We start from the raw sequence: 19,392 nt of genomic DNA, 5'->3' as shown, positions 1-19,392 counted from the left end.
CAGGTCCCTCTGTGTCTGGCCGCTGGCTGTGTACTGTCTCCGGTAGCGTCTGGCCGCTGGCTGTGTGCTGTCTCCGGTAGCGGAGGAGTAGTGTGCAGTGAGGAATCGGGTCCCTCTGTGTCTGGCCGCTGGCTGTGTACTGTCTCCGTTAGTGGAGGAGTAGTGTGCGGTCAGGAATCAGGTCCCTCTGTGTCTGGCTGCTGGCTGTGTACTGTCTCCGGAAGCAGAGGAGTAGCGTGCGGTCAGGATTCGGGCCCCTCTGTGTCTGGCCGCTGGCTGTGTGCTGTCTCCAGTGGCGGAGGAGTAGTGTGCGGTCAGGAATCGGGTCCCTCTGTGTCTGGCCGCTGGCTGTGTACTGTCTCCGGTAGAGGAGGAGCAGTGTGAGGTCAGGAATCGGGTCCCTCTGTGTCTGGCTGCTGGCTGTGTACTGTCTCCGGAAGCAGAGGAGTAGTGTGCGGTCAGGATTCGGGCCCCTCTGTGTCTGGCCGCTGGCTGTGTACGGTCAGGAATCAGGTCCCTCTGTGTCTGGCCGCTGGCTGTGTGCTGTCTCCGGTAGAGGAGGAGCAGTGTGAGGTCAGGAATCGGGTCCCTCTGTGTCTGGCTGCTGGCTGTGTGCTGTCTCCGGTAGCGGAGGAGTAGTGTGCGGTCCGGAATCGGGTCCCTCTGTGTCTGGCCGCTGGCTGTGTGCTGTCTCCAGTAGCGGAGGAGTAGTGTGCGGTCAGGAATCGGGTCCCTCTGTGTCTGGCCGCTGGCTGTGTACTGTCTCCGGTAGCGGAGGAGTAGTGTGTGCGGTCAGGAATCGGGTCCCTCTGTCTGGCCGCTGGATGCGTACTGTCTCTGGGGTTCCCACTAACACCTGCCGGATTTATGCTGCTGCTTCCTCCACCCATGTCAGCATGGGGCAGATGATGGCTGATATCTGAGGGCAGCGCGGGGAGCTCCCAGTGGATTGCTGGTCGGGCAAAAGCACAAGTTGATGACGCTGCAGGTGGAACCGGAAGTGACGCAACATTGTTTGTCTCCACGCCAATAGGAGACTTCTTCTGCCATCAGGAGACTTCTTCCGCCATTACTAATATTATTTTCAAGTACCCCAACTGGTCTGCAGAGTACCCCTAGAGGTACTAATACCCCAGGTTGGGAACCACTGGTCTAGCACATAAAGCTGCTCTATGGATACACTTCTATCCACTAATTGTCTTTGCTTAAATCACAGATATTATCAATTGCAACAATGAATGTTACGGGGCCTATTCTACTCCCCGCAGCTAATTTTTGGATAATTACTGTGCAGCACAGGGAAAGGCTATACAGCTAATATCCATTTTCATCACGCCCAAAATAAGTTGGTAACGCGCACAAACTCCCTGATTCCGCATTAACCCTGCAGCAAACTAAATATGCCCCATTAGCCTGTATGTAGGGCTCAGAGATATTCAAATGCAGCCCGCAGTAAGCACGCAGCCCGCGGGTTCCTGAGGGGTGAACAGAGATCTGCAGTAAACGCGCAGTCCGCGGGTTCCTGAGGCGTGAACAGAGATCTGCAGTAAGCACGCAGCCCGCGGGTTCCTGAGGGGTGAACAGAAATCTGCAGTAAGCACGCAGCCCGCAGGTTCCTGAGGGGTGAACAGAAATCTGCAGTAAGCACGCAGCCCGCGGGTTCCTGAGGGGTGAACAGAAATCTGCAGTAAGCACGCAGTCCGCGGGTTCCTGAGGCGTGAACAGAAATCTGCAGTAAGCGCGCAGTCCGCGGGTTCCTGAGGGGTGAACAGAGATCTGCAGTAAGCGCGCAGTCCGCGGGTTCCTGAGGCGTGAACAGAAATCTGCCGTAAGCACGCAGTCCACGGGTTCCTGGGGCGTGAACAGAAATCTGCAGTAAGCACGCAGTCCACGGGTTCCTGGGGCGTGAACAGAAATCTGCAGTAAGCACGCAGTCCGCGGGTTCCTGAGGCGTGAACAGAAATCTGCAGTAAGCGCGCAGTCCGCGGGTTCCTGAGGCGTGAACAGAAATCTGCAGTAAGCACGCAGTCCACGGGTTCCTGGGGCGTGAACAGAAATCTGCAGTAAGCACGCAGTCCGCGGGTTCCTGAGGGGTGAACAGAAATCTGCCGTAAGCACGCAGTCCACGGGTTCCTGGGGCGTGAACAGAAATCTGCAGTAAGCGCGCAGCCCGCGGGTTCCTGAGGGGTGAACAGAAATCTGCAGTAAGCGCGCAGTCCGCGGGTTCCTGAGGCGTGAACAGAAATCTGCAGTAAGCGCGCAGTCTGCGGGTTCCTGAGGGGTGAACAGAGATCTGCAGTAAGCGCGCAGTCCGCGGGTTCCTGAGGCGTGAACAGAAATCTGCAGTAAGCACGCAGTCCGCGGGTTCCTGAGGCGTGAACAGAAATCTGCAGTAAGCACGCAGTCCGCGGGTTCCTGAGGCGTGAACAGAAATCTGCAGTAAGCACGCAGTCCGCGGGTTCCTGAGGCGTGAACAGAAATCTGCAGTAAGCGCGCAGTCCGCGGGTTCCTGAGGCGTGAACAGAAATCTGCAGTAAGCACGCAGTCCGCGGGTTCCTGAGGCGTGAACAGAAATCTGCAGTAAGCACGCAGTCCACGGGTTCCTGGGGCGTGAACAGAAATCTGCAGTAAGCACGCAGTCCGCGGGTTCCTGAGGCGTGAACAGAAATCTGCAGTAAGCACGCAGTCCGCGGGTTCCTGAGGCGTGAACAGAAATCTGCAGTAAGCACGCAGTCCGCGGGTTCCTGGGGCGTGAACAGAAATCTGCAGTAAGCACGCAGTCCGCGGGTTCCTGAGGCGTGAACAGAAATCTGCAGTAAGCGCGCAGTCCGCGGGTTCCTGAGGCGTGAACAGAAATCTGCAGTAAGCACGCAGTCCACGGGTTCCTGGGGCGTGAACAGAAATCTGCAGTAAGCACGCAGTCCGCGGGTTCCTGAGGGGTGAACAGAAATCTGCAGTAAGCACGCAGTCCACGGGTTCCTGGGGCGTGAACAGAAATCTGCAGTAAGCGCGCAGTCCGCGGGTTCCTGAGGCGTGAACAGAAATCTGCAGTAAGCACGCAGTCCACGGGTTCCTGGGGCGTGAACAGAAATCTGCAGTAAGCACGCAGTCCGCGGGTTCCTGAGGCGTGAACAGAAATCTGCAGTAAGCACGCAGTCCGCGGGTTCCTGAGGCGTGAACAGAAATCTGCAGTAAGCACGCAGTCCACGGGTTCCTGGGGCGTGAACAGAAATCTGCAGTAAGCACGCAGTCCGCGGGTTCCTGAGGCGTGAACAGAAATCTGCAGTAAGCGCGCAGTCCGCGGGTTCCTGAGGCGTGAACAGAAATCTGCAGTAAGCACGCAGTCCGCGGGTTCCTGAGGCGTGAACAGAAATCTGCAGTAAGCACGCAGTCCGCGGGTTCCTGGGGCGTGAACAGAAATCTGCAGTAAGCGCGCAGCCCGCGGGTTCCTGAGGCTTTTTACCCACAGCAAGCCTGAGAACGCACAGCTGCAGGCAATCAAACGGTTAAACATACAGGTTGGTTGGTTGCTAAGGACCACTTTGATGGCTATATACAGAGGCGTAACTAGAACTTTGAGGGCCCCATAGCAAAATTTATAATGGGCCTCCCAATATTCAGGTCTCTACCAGAAGGCATCGCACCAGGTGTGACCGCCATTAGTGTGAACAGTAAAAATGTGCCCCTCCGATAGATATTTTTTTTAAATAGAATGCACCCATTCCAAAAGAAGTGTGTGGCTTTGCTTCAAGGAGTTCTACCCCTTACAAATTATGCGACACACCGCAAAGCCCCTCACACATTAATGCAGCACACCACAAAGCCTATTACATGACACACCGCAAAGCCCGTTGCACATTATCCGACACACCGCAATGCCCATTACACATTATGCAACACACCACAATGCCCATTACACATTATGCAACACACCGCAATGCCCATTGCACATTATGGAACACACCGTAATGCCCATTACACAATATGGAACACACCGCAATGCCCATTACACATTATGCGGCACACCGCAAAGCCCATTACACATTATGCGGCACACCGCAATGCCCATTACACATTATGCGGCACACCGCAATGCCCATTACACATTATGCAACACACCACAATGCCCATTACACATTATGCAACACACCGCAATGCCCATTGCACATTATGGAACACACCGTAATGCCCATTACACAATATGGAACACACCGCAATGCCCATTACACATTATGCGGCACACCGCAAAGCCCATTACACATTATGCAACACACCACAATGCCCATTACACATTATGCAACACACCGCAATGCCCATTGCACATTATGGAACACACCGTAATGCCCATTACACAATATGGAACACACCGCAATGCCCATTACACATTATGCGGCACACCGCAAAGCCCATTACACATTATGCGGCACACCGCAATGCCCATTACACATTATGCGGCACACCGCAATGCCCATTACACATTATGCGGCACACCGCAATGCCCATTACACATTATGGAACACACTGTAATGCCCATTACACATTATGCAGCACACCGCATTGCCCATTACATAATATGCGGCACACCGCAATGCCCATTACATAATATGCGGCACACCGCAATGCCCATTACACATTATGCAGCACACCGCAATGCCCATTACACATTATGCAGAACACCGTAATGCCCATTACATAATATGCAGCACACTGCAATGCCCATTACATATTATGCGGCACACCGCATTGCCCATTACATATTATGTGGCACACCGCAATGCCCATTACACATTATGTGGCACACCGCAATGCCCATTACATAATATGTGGCACACCGCAATGCCCACAGGTCAGTCACACAAATCAGTGGATCTTTTATATTGATATTGCTATATACTGTAGGAGAAATAATGGTTCTTGTGTAGTTTCACGGCGCCAGCATGGCGCTGTGCTATTTCCGGGTTGGGTACGCTCGACAAACTATCTAAAATAAAGTAACTTAACTCCATGCCAATGTGGATAGTTCATACCCCCACTATCCACGTTGGCATGGAGTTGAATTTAGATAGCGTAGCGAGCCACCGAGCCCACAGCGCGGGCGAGCGAAGCGAGCACCGCAAGGGAACACTGATGCACGGCGCCATGCTGGCTCCGTGAAACTACACAAGTACCAAAACAATGTAAATGTAACAGACATACAGGGCGAGAGTCAGCAAGCTGAAAATGCCGTAAAAACCCCGTTTTCGGGGGTTTTACCGCATTTTCATATGCAGCAAAGCCTCATTGCTGGGGCTTCGCTGCGGGGGGTTACGCCAGTTCCTATTTGGCGTAACCCCATGGAATCCTATGGGCTTTCCTTCGCGTCCCCCGCCGCCCTGCGTGCCCCCCGCCGCACCCCCCTTACCTGTGTCCGGCAGCCTCCTGCTGTGCTGCCTGGACCAGTGATCTCCTCCTCCCTGCACCACTTCTGAGTGCAAGGAGGAGGAACCGCAGCCTTTACAGCTGTGTAAGGGTTCCGGCAGGGAGGGGGGGACCCGGTGCACATCGCCGGGCATCGCTTTTGTGTTAATAATCGCATATGTTAGTGCATATGCGATTATTAACTATGCGAATGCCGGCGATGTGCACCGGGGATTATTGCTGAATCTCGCCCACAGTAATGTATTTTGCTGAGCTTAGCTCACCAGAAATTAGAAGCAGCTGCAGGAGTCCTCCCTCAGCTGCCCTCACTGCCTGTCCCACAGTGAAAGCCAGTCCCTCGTGGCAGGTGGGTAGGGCTGCCTGTACTTCCAGAGTCTCTCTTCAGAACTCACGGGCGGGCCCGGCACATTGCGGCACGACCCGCCCTCCATCCCTCCTGTCCAGCTCCGTCCTCACACTCCCGCAAGCAGGGCGCAAACCTCCGAACCTCCCCACCTGGCTCCATTCTCTTCCGTGAGCACAGCGCATGGCGCAGCCCCCCTTTACTCTGCCCGGCTCCTTATACTACTCTCCCTCGAGCAGCTCAGACAGGTGGCGGGTCTCTGAATAAAAAAGTAAATAAATAAAACGGTGCAGGGGAGTGCTTGCTGCCTCTCAGGCCCCCCCAGCCGCCGGGCCCCATAGCAGCTGCACCCCCTGCACCCTCGGTAGTTCCGCCACTGGCTATATAGACCTAGATTGACTCTCATGAAATCTTAAACCACAAGGCCTACAATCCTGAACCTTGGCAGGTGGCTTCTCCTGCGGTCCTAGGTGCTTGCTGAGAACCAGTTTTACAAATGTACTAAAAAGAAAAAAGTGAAAAACTCATGTCGTCCTTTTCACGAGGACCTGTTGCTTGTGTTGACTTTTTGACCATGTCCAACTAATGCCCTTTTTCGTGTATCCACCACATCCTCCTCTTACCTGAAAACACATCCATTTATATAAAAGGCTAATTAACTCCTCACCTCTATGAGCTAAAGTAGGACCACTGACCATTAGAGGCCACTCAACAGACCAAATTACTCTTTGTGTGCTAAAATATGTCATAACAGAAAGTGAAAGCAATTTTTACAGAGACACTGATTACTTTCACACTTTCTGGATATGGAGACACAGGGAGATGTGAGGACAGAGATTGGATGTAGGGGCACATAGGGACCGGGGTGGGGTAGAGAGTCTGTGGGATAAAAACTGTCTGGTAATTGAATCAGCGGGGAAAGGGGGTGCGGGGGCTCTGGGAGGCAAGCGGGAGACTTGCTCACCTTCTCGGGGGGATGGAAGGCGGACCCGATTTTCGGGAATCTCCCGACCATTTGGGCATAGGCAAGCTTGGTGACAGTACATTGCAGAAGCTGTCATTGTGACGGGCTTTTAACTACCGTAGTATAATAATTACCCACATCGTACTAAAGCAATATTAAAGTGTAGGCCAGTGATGGCTAACCTTGACACTCCAGCTGTTATTGAACTACACATCCCAGCATGCCCTGCTATAGTTTTACTATTTGGCCATGCTAAAACTGATGCAGGGCATGCTGGGATGTGTAGTTCTACAACAGCTGAGCGTCAAGGTTAGCCATCACTGGTGTAGGCCTTCATAAAGCTTATCTTACCATTTATACCCATCTGTATCTCTATGGGCCTATGGGAGGGGGGGGGGGGGGTACAGAAACTTACTGAGCTACACAAAGTATTAAGTTTGGTACTTGTGTATTTTGGCGGCGCCCCCGATGTCCGTCGTACGACGAACATATCGCATCGCATCGCATGCCATGCACCCGATGGCATGCGATGCGATGCGACGCGATTTTGACCCCCTATACGACCAAAAATCGTATAAGCACCCTAAAGGGTGCTTTTGAGCACCCAAATGGATGCTTACAATGTTAAATGCACCCCCACGCCACCCCCCACTATAAACGTGAACCCGAAGCGTGGCGAGCGCAGCGAGCCCGCGAGGGGCGGCGGTACGCGTCCTACGACCTTTTCATACCCCCACTATCCACGTCGGCGTGGAGTTGAGAATAGAATAGTGTGGCGAGCGCAGCGAGCCACCGAGCCCGAAGCGTGGCGAGCGCAGCGAGCCCCGCGAGGGGACGCGGATACCTTCACAGTTATACGCGTCCCCTCGCGGGCTTCACAGGTGTCCGTGGCGACGCGGACACCTGTGAAGCCCGCGAGGGGACGCGTTTACCTGTGAAGGTATCCGCGTGCGCTCGCCACGCTTCGGGCTCGGTGGCTCGCTGCGCTCGCCACACTATTCTATTCTCAACTCCACGCCGACGTGGATAGTGGGGGTATGAAAAGGTCGTAGGACGCGTACCGCTGCGCTCGCCACGCTTCGGGTTCACGTTTATAGTGGGGGGTGGCGTGGGGGTGCATTTAACATTGTAAGCATCCATTTGGGTGCTTAACATAGTATAAGCACCCATTAGGGTGCTTATACAATGTTTAATCGCATCGCATCGCATCGTATGGCATCGTATGCCATGTACAATGGCATACAATTTCAAAATTGTATGCCATCGTGCAAAATCGTACGATATCGCGTCGCATCGCATACCATCGTATGTGTTATGGTATGCGATGCGATGGGCGCCGCCAAAATACACAAGTACCTTAAGTTTCAGTGCAGTTTATTCCATTTATTTTCAAACTCCCAAGAGAACCCAATGACAATATAACAAACGTCCATAATGAATTCATATAATCCGCAATCTTTTCGTCACATTGTTCTGATAACTAGAACTGTATACTGTGTGCACAATTGTGTACAGAGAAGGAAACTGATTCATTGCACCCTCCAGGCGAGCGTGCTCATACAGGGTCATATTTCCTCCTTCCATTGTATGGCTATTACAGGGAAATATTATCCATGTACTGGTCACTCTCCCCCTGCTGGCAGCGCACAGTCGCAGGACCACAGCTCATAGATCAGTCATCTCAGCCTGATCTACTCTGTGCAAATGTTCCAGAAAATCATTCAATTCACAATACAAACAGTCATTGACCCATCGAGTGCCGATGGTGCTGCCAGAGATGTGCCCAATCTCCTCTAAAAATGCCAGGGTCCAACTTGCGGAAAATGAATCACTTTAGTCATTGCCGGCAAATGATCTGAAGTCAACTCCTTGAAGTTTTGTTAAACATTGCGCCAAAAATAGAACAGTCGCTTTATGCGGCCCCGGGATTTACAGCGGATATTTTGCACTTCTCCCGCAGCAACGTTGGCACTGAAAGCGTTAATAAATGGTGATTTTAAATAAGCCAATAGGAGTCAAAAGCAAGTGCACGGAGAGGGTCTCGTTCTGCCAAAAGCTATCCTGTATATTAGAAAATCAGCATCTGGCAGCTCTCCGGCTGCAGTAGAACTACAAGTCCCAGCATCTACTACCAGCTGAGCGCCCAGTTCTGCATTAGATTTTAGGACCATACTAGTTTTGTGAGGACATAACCATATCACCAGATTAATCTTATATTTTGGGGGACAAAGAAAGGCATTCATTTTGCACATACTGGAGATACAGATTTTGAACATTTTAGGTTATATCAATAATAACATGAACATTCTACACCGTTATCTATGTGAGCAATTGGTCATAAATCAGAAGAGACGTGAGTAGTTATGACACAAGATCTGTGCATCTGGGGATGTGACATCACAGGTCTGGAAGAGAACTTCCCTCATCTAACACTGCAGGCTATCTCGCCCCGCACATGGTCCCCGATTCCCTGCTAGATAGGTTTTCTCTCTGTGCTGTCTCTTCCGCAACATAACGGAAAACCAAAAATCAACACTTTGGTACAAACATGAATTCCAGTTCCATTTAAATGCCCAGAGCTCACAAACCTATCACCTCCTTAATTCCTTCACTTGTAAGCTTAACAAGGAGGGGCGGGTGTCATTTAATTCAATCCCTTAGCCATTGTACACAGGTGTCAGAGTGGATCAGGCACTGACCGCCACCATGGAAGATGACAGGGTACCCACCCTTCCATTCAGCGATACAATCTTTCAGCTAGGCCCCTGCTGTTTTTGGAAAGCTGTCAGTACCGCTATGAATAATGAAACCTCCAACTATACCATCTCATTCCTTTTTTTTCTTTTTCCTCTGGAATCCCAGACAGGGAAACCTGGGAGGAATCAGGTTTCTTCCAATTTCCACTAGAGCTGGCTTGTGTGAGATTTGGCAAAAACCCCCATAGAGTCTCAGTGTATAGCTGCTGCGGAACCTCTTAAATGGGGGAACTCAAAGCAGACGGTCAAGATACTATGTGTTGCACTCACAAGATAGCCTGGTATCCCATACGAGGCTGAAGTTAGCTTCTTATTCGGCCAGCTTCTTATACTCATTAACCCTTACTAGACTGATTTTCCTGAATAAGAAGCTGGACTTTGAATAAGAAGTGAATAAGAAGCTGGAGCTTGAATAAGAAGTGAATAAGAAGCTGGCCGAATAAGAAGCTAACTTCAGCCTCGTGTATCCCATGAGGTTCTGCAGCAGAGGTTTGTATAATGGATACCTTTATTATTTATGCCCCATCAGCGTAACTTAGGACACAGGAGGAATCTGGAGGAGGTAGAATAGGAAGAAGGAAAAAAAAGCCGTTTTCTTTTTTACTTACATTTGAAACATGACCTCATTCAGAAACACGCCATCCACTAAAGCCACATATTCATCCAGGAGGGTCGCGCTGCCCTTCACCAACGCTCCAAAAGTCTTGATCTAGAAAGAACAGACGGGGTTAATGCACATCGCACCACATGGATCAGCCTGGCCCAAAGGTGCAGGAGGACAAATAAAGACATGGCTTACCCAGCTCACCAGAGGGCTGCTCATGAAATGTTCCAGGACTGGAGCAAATATATCATTCTCCATGTTTTACCCAAAATATCTATATCCCCCTATGTGTAATCCTCCTTCTCCTGATCCAGAATAAAGAAGCAATCCAATTGGTATTCCTACAGCAAAAGGGGTATCCAGAGTCCAAGATGTGGTAATGCCATTTGGGGGAAAAAAATAAAGCATACAAAAATAAAACAGGGGCAAATAAATAATGGTAGTATTCCAAAAAAATGGGTTCAATCTTCAGGGTTCCAGATCCTCTAATAATAAATAAGATACATTGTGGTGATGGACGCCCTGGATCCCTCCCTTCTGTATCTGCAGAGGTGCAGCAGCAGTAGGGTCTGCATGCAGCAGCAGCAGCAGTGGGAGGCTGGAAGGGGGAGGAATAGGAGGGGTGGGGAGAGGAAAGAGAGGGCTCTCCAGTCTTCAGCAGCTCAGGAAGGGAATATACAGCAGCAGCAGAGGGCTCACTACATGACTACATCCTCAGCCCAGACCCACTGACTGGGGTAGTAGTGGCTCCACCTCCAGCACACACACCACCACCAGCCCCGGTTCCTTCACCCCTGTTACATTGTAGCACTCAGCAGGAACAGACCATTATTAATATGTTTCCCTGTGCAATAAAACAAAGACTTCTGAGATTCTGCTGCCCCCTCTCCCTCCCCTCTTCCTGTCAGAGGTCCCTATTCTGCTGCCACATTGTGGCACGTGTGGGGCACAACCGCTGCGCCGGACAAATCGCAGTCAGGTGACCTGCGGCAGCGTCATTCCACCAAACGCGCGTCAATGTATTCATTTACTGACATAGCGCCAACATATTCCATCATGTAGTCACAGACTGTTATTATTATAATACGTTATTTAATACAGCTGAATTATCAGGTGTAGGATGGGGTGGGGCCAGAATGACCCCATCTGATTACCCCCATGCCACCAGGCTGTTCCCATTTGACTTTTCCAGATGGAAGATCCCAGAGTTTCCGAAGTGTCAAAAAAAGAATAATAATAATGAAGTGAGATGTAATTTTCACTAGACATCCCCTAAGCCTCACAGGACCATGTGTTACATCAGAAGGAGGGGGGGGGGGGGGGGAGTGTATGTATGTGTGTGTGTATGTGTGTGTGTGTGTGTGTGTGTGTATGGGGGGTGCAGCCAGCAGACAGAAATCTACAGTGTAGTAGCCGTGAGCAGGAAAAGCCTTTTAATGTACCCTTCCCTTCCCCCCAAAGATCATCCAGATCTGTACCTCCACCAGCCAGCCTGCATTCCCTGACTGATCCGCTTCATTCGCCCATTTCCTGGCCTAGCTTACAGTCAGATCTATGCCTTTAATCTGTGGCATTTATGGCAGAGAATATTGATTTATATATATAGACATATGGACTGTTAGATGCAGTAACACAAAGGGACAAAAAAAAAATTATGACACATTTTTAAAAATCTGTCAAGAGCCGGGAAACAGGAACTGACTCATCCTACAGCAGATAATGGGGGTTATTCAGGTTGGTTATGCATCCTTGTGAGTAAACCTAACCCCGCCTTGCGAATGGTGGCATGCCGTCCCACCATTCGTAAAGCGCGTTCCTTTGCGCTGGCTGCAAAAGGATGTCTTTGCATACACGTCCATTCGCAGCATGCAGGGGAACGCCCACACCATTCGATGGTCGCTGACCATCGATTGACATGGAACGTGCACGCATAGGTTAGAGTGAGGCACCCTTACATTTGCGTGCACGTTCTGACGGAAATGGGAATCCGGTGATGTCAGCTGCCCGCCCCCGTCAGTCATGTCATGGCCTCATTAGCATGAGAACGCGGGGCGATCACATATGCTAATGGGTCCCCCGCCGCCGCCCCTCTCTGCCCGCTGTCCTTGGTGCGCACACCCAGCGATCCATGTACTCGCAGTGGGTGCACGCACCCTGAGTATGCACATGTGCAGAAATACAAATGCGCAGTAACAAAACATCGGTCCCTGTGCGAACGGACCTGAATAAGGACCAATATCCTTTATTTAGTTGAAGTCTTTTGCCAACATGCAGTGGGAGTATGGGGGTATTTATCAATGCTTCCAGCGAGATAACATTCAGAGAGATAAAGTACTAGCCATACAGCTATTGCTTTACATAACAGGAGATGATTCTCTCGCGGCTTTTCAGCCAATCAGAGCTCGCACACCGGCATCCTGGTTGATGAAGCCTGCGCTCTGGGTCCTCCAGGCTGCAGCTCAGCGGAAGAGGAGATGGGGGAGCAGGAGCCGGGTTACGGTAAGTCAAGTGAGGAGGGGGGTTGGGGGGCCTGGACTGGAAATGAGTCCCGGGCCCCAAAATTCCTGATGGCAGCCCTGTGTGTGATCAAGCATGGATATTCTTAAGCATAGTTGCCTACTTTGGAAAAAGCATGTGAGGTCAATTGTGAACGTGGCAGCTAGAAGCGTGGCCATGTACTGCTACCTCTGGGAGCCATGTCCATGCCTCCCAATTTATGTAATTTCCCATTCGAGACCTGCTGCGCCAAAGGCCTGTTCTGTCTGAAAATGGGCGGGTGGGCATGACCTCAGGTACAAGGGGCATGGCCTAGCTCTGCGACCCCTGCTCCCCTAGCGACTGGGCAGCCCCCAGCTCCCTTAAATCCCTCCCTGCACTGAAGAGATGGAGAGCAGAGCAGTGGTGATCTCTGGCTCCCCCCAACTGCCCCCCACGGGACATTGCCACCCGCAGGAGGGACAGCAGGGCAGTCACCAAATAGCAGGACTGTCCAGCTGTAATCAGGACAGTTGGGAGGTATGCGTGTAATACATTGTACTGTAATAGGATGCCACCTTTACGTGGCACGGTGATAGGACGCCACCTTTACGTGGCACTGTTATAGGACACCACCATTATGTGGCACTGTGATAGGACGCCACCTTTATGTGGCACTGTGATAGGATGCCACCTTTACGTGGCACGGTGATAGGACGCCACCTTTACGTGGCATTGTTATAGGATGCCACCTTTACGTGGCACTGTGATAGGACGCCACCTTTACGTGGCATTGTTATAGGACACCACTGATATATGGCACTGTGATAGGACGCCACCTTTATGTGGCACTGTGATAGAATGCCACCTTTACGTGGCACCGTGATAGGACGCCACCTTTACGTGGCACTGTTATAGAACACCACTGTTATATGGCACTGTGATAGGATGCCACCTTTATGTGGCACTGTGATAGGACGCCACCTTTACGTGGCACTGTTATAGAACACCACTGTTATATGGCACTGTGATAGGATGCCACCTTTATGTGGCACTGTGATAGGACGCCACCTTTACGTGGCACTGTTATAGAACACCACTGTTATATGGCACTGTGATAGGATGCCACCTTTATGTGGCACTGTGATAGGATGCCACCCTTGACTGGTATGTGATAGGATGATACTAAGATTGGAGTTAAGATAATAGATATAATCTGATTGGTTGCCCATAGCGACATCCTATCTGGAATAGATCTCCCATCTAACCCGGGTTGCTGGGCAGTATAAATGGGTAACCCGGGTTGCTGGGCAGTATAAACGGGTAACCCGGGTTGCTGGGCAGTATAAACGGGTAACCCGGGTTGCTGGGCAGTATACATGGGTAACCCGGGTTGTTGGGCAGTATAAACGGGTAACCCGGGTTGCTGGGCAGTATAAACGGGTAACCTGGGTTGCTGGGCAGTATACATGGGTAACCCGGGTTGTTGGGCAGTATAAACGGGTAACCCGGGTTGCTGGGCAGTATAAACGGGTAACCTGGGTTGCTGGGCAGTATAAACGGGTAACCCGGGTTGCTGGGCAGTATAAACGGGTAACCCGGGTTGCTGGGCAGTATAAACGGGTAACCCGGGTTGCTGGGCAGTATAAACGGGTAACCCGGGTTGTTGGGCAGTATAAACGGGTAACCCGGGTTGTTGGGCAGTATAAACGGGTAACCCGGGTTGCTGGGCAGTATAAACGGGTAACCCGGGTTGTTGGGCAGTATAAATGGGTAACCTGGGTTGCTGGGCAGTATAAACGGATAACCCGGGTTGCTGGGCAGTATAAACGGATAACCCGGGTTGCTGGGCAGTATAAATGGGTAACCTGGGTTGAGTGACCTGGGTCCTGTTCACACTATAGGGAGGAGGCAACATCATCTCCAAACGCTGCCTCCTTCCCCGCCCCCCGATGATGGGCCGCCACTCTGCCCTTCCCCATTTCTGACCGGCTCGCTGTGGGGGTAATCATCACAAATGCCGTGTGCAAATCCCGGGTGCGACCCTGCATTTGGGATGTGAAAGGGGTATAAGTGGTATTATTAGAGAGTGGAAGCATTCAGCCACAAAGCAACATAAAACCGTAGAGGGACCACGAATGCTAAGGCGCATGGTGCGTAAAAGACACCAACGCTCTATTAACTCTGTAACTGAAGAGTTTCGGAATTCCACTGGCATTAATCATAACACAAAAACTGTGCGGCGGGAGCTTAATGAAATGGGTTTCCATGGCCGAACTGCTGCATACGAGCCTCACATCACCATGTCCAATGCCAAGCGTCAGATGGAGTGGTGTAAAGCGCACCGACACTGGACTGTAGAGCAGTGGAGACGTGTTCTGTGTGGAGTGACAGATCACACCAAACACATTCTGTACAGGGACCAACCATCCAACCATCTCCTTAGCTGCATCATTTGGGGACAGAAATCTTTGGGTCAGCTAAGTCCATGCCCATCATCCAGGAGTGTAGCTGGTACTTTTTGGGCTCCATGAAAACATTTTGAAGGGACCCCTCTACTCTGGGCCCCAAGCAGCTGCACTCACTGCACGTATGCCAGCTACACCTTTGCCATCATGTCTACCATACATTGGGCACATACACCATAACCATTAAGAAATTTCTGCTCAAAGTTCCTTAATAACCGATTCAATTGCAAACATTCTTTTCCCCCCATTATTGTTCCATGCCTGTAGGAATATCAGATGTATATTTTGGTAATTCAGTAAAGGGAATATTATAGTTTGCTAAAATAATCTGCTGTCCCTTTTGCCCCATGTCGTCCTGCTGAGCAGTAACTCCATACAAGGTTACACTTGCTGAGACACTATGGAATTCCTCACTAGCAGTCATGTTTCCCTGAGATATCCCAGCAGGCACCTGGAATACAGCACAGTGGTAATAATACATCAGTAGTTTATACTGAATATCAGGAACCAAACAACACACAACTTCGTTCAGGACAATCCATGCTCAATCCATTAAATGCATATATACAACAGCGGTGTCAAACCATAGCCCTCCAGCTGTTGTGGAACTACACGTCCCAGCATGCCCTGGCACAGATTTTATATAATGTATTGCTAAAACTGTGGCAGGGCATGCTGGGATGTGTAGTTCAACAACAGCTGGAGGACCGTGAGTTTGACACTACTGTCTTACAATATATACAATAAGGGGGTGATTCTAATCACCATTCTCCCTGTGTGTTTGCGCAGGGGAATTATGGTGAGTGACTGCACATATACTGTTACGCACATGCGCAGGTGCGGCGAGCTACCAAGGGGCGTTCCCATGTAAATGGGCCTGTGACGCGGGTGCGGGGGGCGGGCAGCTTCCTGTTCAGGGCGCCTACAGATGTAAGACACCAGAGAGGGAGCTCCTGCAAAATCATTCAATGATCGGATGATCGGCGACCAGCAAATGATTTTGTCCCTGCACCCAAGGCTGCGAATGGACATTTACGCTAAACTTCCATTCGCAAGCATGCGGGGAAATCAGGGCGTGGGGGGGGGATTTTGCAGCTTTGCGTGTCACCCAGAATAACCTCCTAATTCCCATTTACCTTCCTATTATTAGGACCATGACACAGTGTTCTGCCCCTAAAGCAAACTCTGTGGTGCCACTATAGCAAAGTCCTATCACCTCCTGCGCCCACAGTACAGACCGCACCTCCTGTGCCCACAGTACAGACCACACCTCCTGTGCCCACGGGACAGACTGCACCTCCTGCACCCACAGTACAGACTGCACCTCCTGCGCCCATAGTAAAGACTGCACCTCCTGCGCCCACAGTACAGACTGCACCTCCTGCACCCACAGTACAGACTGCACCTCCTGCTCCCACAGTACAGACTGCCCCTCCTGCGCCCACAGTACAGACCGCACCTCCTGCGCCCACAGTACAGACCGCACCTCCTGCGCCCACAGTACAGACCGCACCTCCTATGCCCACAGTACAGACTGCACCTCCTGCGCCCACAGTACAGACTATACCTCCCGCGCCCACAGTACAGACTGCCCCTCCTGCGCCCACAGTACAGACTGCCCCTCCCGCTCCCACAGTACAGACTGCCCCTCCTGCGCCCACAGTACAGACTGCCCCTCCTGCGCCCACAGTACAGACTGCCCCTCCTGCGCCCACAGTACAGACTGCCCCTCCTGCTCCCACAGTACAGACTGTCCCTCCTGCGCCCACAGTACAGACTGCACCTCCTGCGCCCACAGTACAGACTGCACCTCCTGCGCCCACAGTACAGACTGCACCTCCTGCGCCCACAGTACAGACTGCACCTCCTGCGCCCACAGTACAGACTGCACCTCCTGCGCCCACAGTACAGACTGCACCTCCTGCTCCCACAGTACAGACTGCACCTCCTGCGCCCACAGTACAGACTGCACCTCCCGCGCCCACAGTACAGACTGCACCTCCCGCACCCACAGTACAGACTGCACCTCCCGCTCCCACAGTACAGACTGCACCTCCCGCGCCCACAGTACAGACTGCACCTCCCGCGCCCACAGTACAGACTGCACCTCCCGCGCCCACAGTACAGACTGCACCTCCTGCGCCCACAGTACAGACTGCACCTCCTGCGCCCACAGTACAGACTGCACCTCCCGCGCCCACAGTACAGACTATACCACCCGTGCCCACAGTACAGACTATACCACCTGCGGCCACAGCCCACTGTTCCTGTTACATACTGTACCTATGTGCTGGGATGTGGGGCACCGTCCATGTGACATACCTGTGTGCTGGGATGCGGTGGCACTGTCCATGTGACATACCTGTGTGCTGGGATGCGGGGGCACCGTCCGTGTGACATACCTGTGTGCTGGGATGCGGGGGCACTGTCCATTTGACAAACCTGTGTGCAGGGATGCGGGGCACTGTCCATGTGACATACCTGTGTGCTGGGATGCGGGGCACTGTCCATGTGACATACCTGTGTGCTGGGATGCGGGGGCACTGTCCATTTGACAAACCTGTGTGCAGGGATGCGGGGCACTGTCCATGTGACATACCTGTGTGCTGGGATGCGGGGCACTGTCCATGTGACATACCTGTGGGATCCATGGTGATTGTCTGGCATGTGGATTTGCAGCTATTTGCCGATCCAGATCATTTTCACCAGTGCTGCTCAGCAATTCGCAGGCTTACACAGGACAGGATGTCACTGTGGCAAATACCAGAGAGCTGGGTTCTGCAATTTAGCAGAGCAGTGATCAGGTCTGAATCACCCCCCTTAGATCCTTTGTGGCAAATAACATAACAAATTTTACTTTATACAACGACAAATAAAATAAGTCAAGCAAGGCTGTGAAACTAGAAGCACCGCTTACTGCTTCCCTATTTGTAAAGAAGGTGGTTTGAGCCAGGTACGGCTAATCAGGGGCACTTCATTATCTTATCCTAAGGAAGTCTTTGGCAGTTCCCTCTGGAACGTTTGGATTTGCGTATCATTATGCCAAGGCGAAAACACATCTGCAATGATCTCAGAGAATCAGTGTTTTGCAAGAGTTTGGAAGGGATTATCGGGACGTTTCTAAACAAGTTGAAGTCCATCGCCCTGCAGTATTAACAAAGACAAATTCTAATGAAGAACGGTGAAGACAATTGGCAAAATTCCATTATCGTAGCAAAACCATCCAAAATGACGTTCTGCAAAAACTGTGACTGACCAAATAGCTACATCCAGGCACCTATCACTGTGGTACATGGCAATGCTCCAGGCACCTATCACTGTGGTACATGGCAATGCTCCAGGCACCTATCACTGTGGTACATGGCAATGCTCCAGGCACCTATCACTGTGGTACATGGCAATGCTCATGATCGTACCATAAGAACAGGCTGAACAAAACCTGGTCCACTTTTAAAACCCCCCCAAAAAAAGTTAAACTGCGTAAACAGTGGCCGATATAGAGGTAGCATCTTGCCCAAAGCATGGGGAGCCATATACTAATATACTAATCTGGATTAGACTGCAAAAGATCTGGAATCAGCGCCGCAGCAGAGAAAATGTAAGAAAGGAAAGAAAGTGAAAATATAGGTCAGCCAGATGGTGCATTGCTGGTCAGTGACTGTATTAGCAGTAGTTCTGCCCCTCATACTGGGGCTTAGTTTCATTTCTAAAAAAAAAAAAAAAAACAGAATAAAGAGTAGAATCTGATAAAATCATATTTTTCAAGGTCAATTTAGGCTAGAAGTCAGTTGTTTGAGTTGTTGCTTTTCCGGACATACCATGCATGGACAATACAAGGCGTAAAGATGCCGTCTTTTGTGTGAGGTCTTCCAAACCTATGATGTATTTGACTATTTTTGAACCTAGGTCTGATTGCTGTGGTTAGGTATAAGGCGGAATGATATAACAATCAGCCAGAGCGGCCTACACCATATGTGAGTCATAGGGATGAGCAGTACTTCCAAAACTGCTGTCCAGAATATTTGCTGCTAATATTCCGTCTGAGATATTTCCTAGAATGAAACTACTGTTATCGTCCCGCTTTCTAGAATCAGTGGTTAATGGTGGACACAGTGCTAGGACACTGGTTACTTTTGTCCGCAGAAATTGTGGTGGCAGCTGCTATCCCAAGGAGACCACATAAATCACCAGAGGACAGATGAGTACCGATACGGGGTGTGTGGCCAAGTTGAGGACACGTCTGCACAAGCCTGGACCTCTAAGAAGCACAGGCCAACCCCCCTGGCCCTCACTTCTTGATTAGATGGCATCTTTTATGCTGATCAATTATCAGACCAACTTTCCTCCAACCATCCAACAAGTTG

At 51.1% G+C, this 19,392-nt stretch overlaps 1 protein-coding gene across 14 annotated transcripts in view; it reads right to left on the bottom strand.

Annotated features, from left to right (window-relative positions):
- The window catches only part of CCDC88A (coiled-coil and HOOK domain protein 88A), a 178,333-nt gene extending 167,444 nt beyond the window's left edge, over nt 1-10,889 (bottom strand). For 3 of the 14 annotated variants that reach the window (XM_083175191.1, XM_083175196.1, XM_083175201.1), the window contains exons 1-2: nt 10,281-10,887; nt 10,090-10,190 (exon numbers count right to left, since the gene is read on the bottom strand). In XM_083175191.1, the coding sequence (XP_083031317.1) occupies nt 10,090-10,190; nt 10,281-10,343 (164 nt within the window). In that variant the 5' untranslated portion in view covers nt 10,344-10,887. Of the gene's footprint in view, nt 1-10,089; nt 10,191-10,280 lie in introns of all 14 variants that reach the window. The other 11 variants (XR_014471551.1, XM_083175202.1, XM_083175192.1 and 8 more) reach the window with 9 other exon arrangements.
- Between the last annotated feature and the right edge of the window lie 8,503 nt (nt 10,890-19,392).

The sequence above is a fragment of the Crinia signifera genome, chromosome 3 (assembly GCF_055691185.1).
Source record: "Crinia signifera chromosome 3, ASM5569118v1, whole genome shotgun sequence".
Taxonomy (NCBI): Eukaryota; Metazoa; Chordata; class Amphibia; order Anura; family Myobatrachidae; genus Crinia; species Crinia signifera.
The sequence above is the reverse complement of the archived record's forward strand: the minus strand, read 5'-3'. Positions and strand labels throughout refer to the sequence as shown.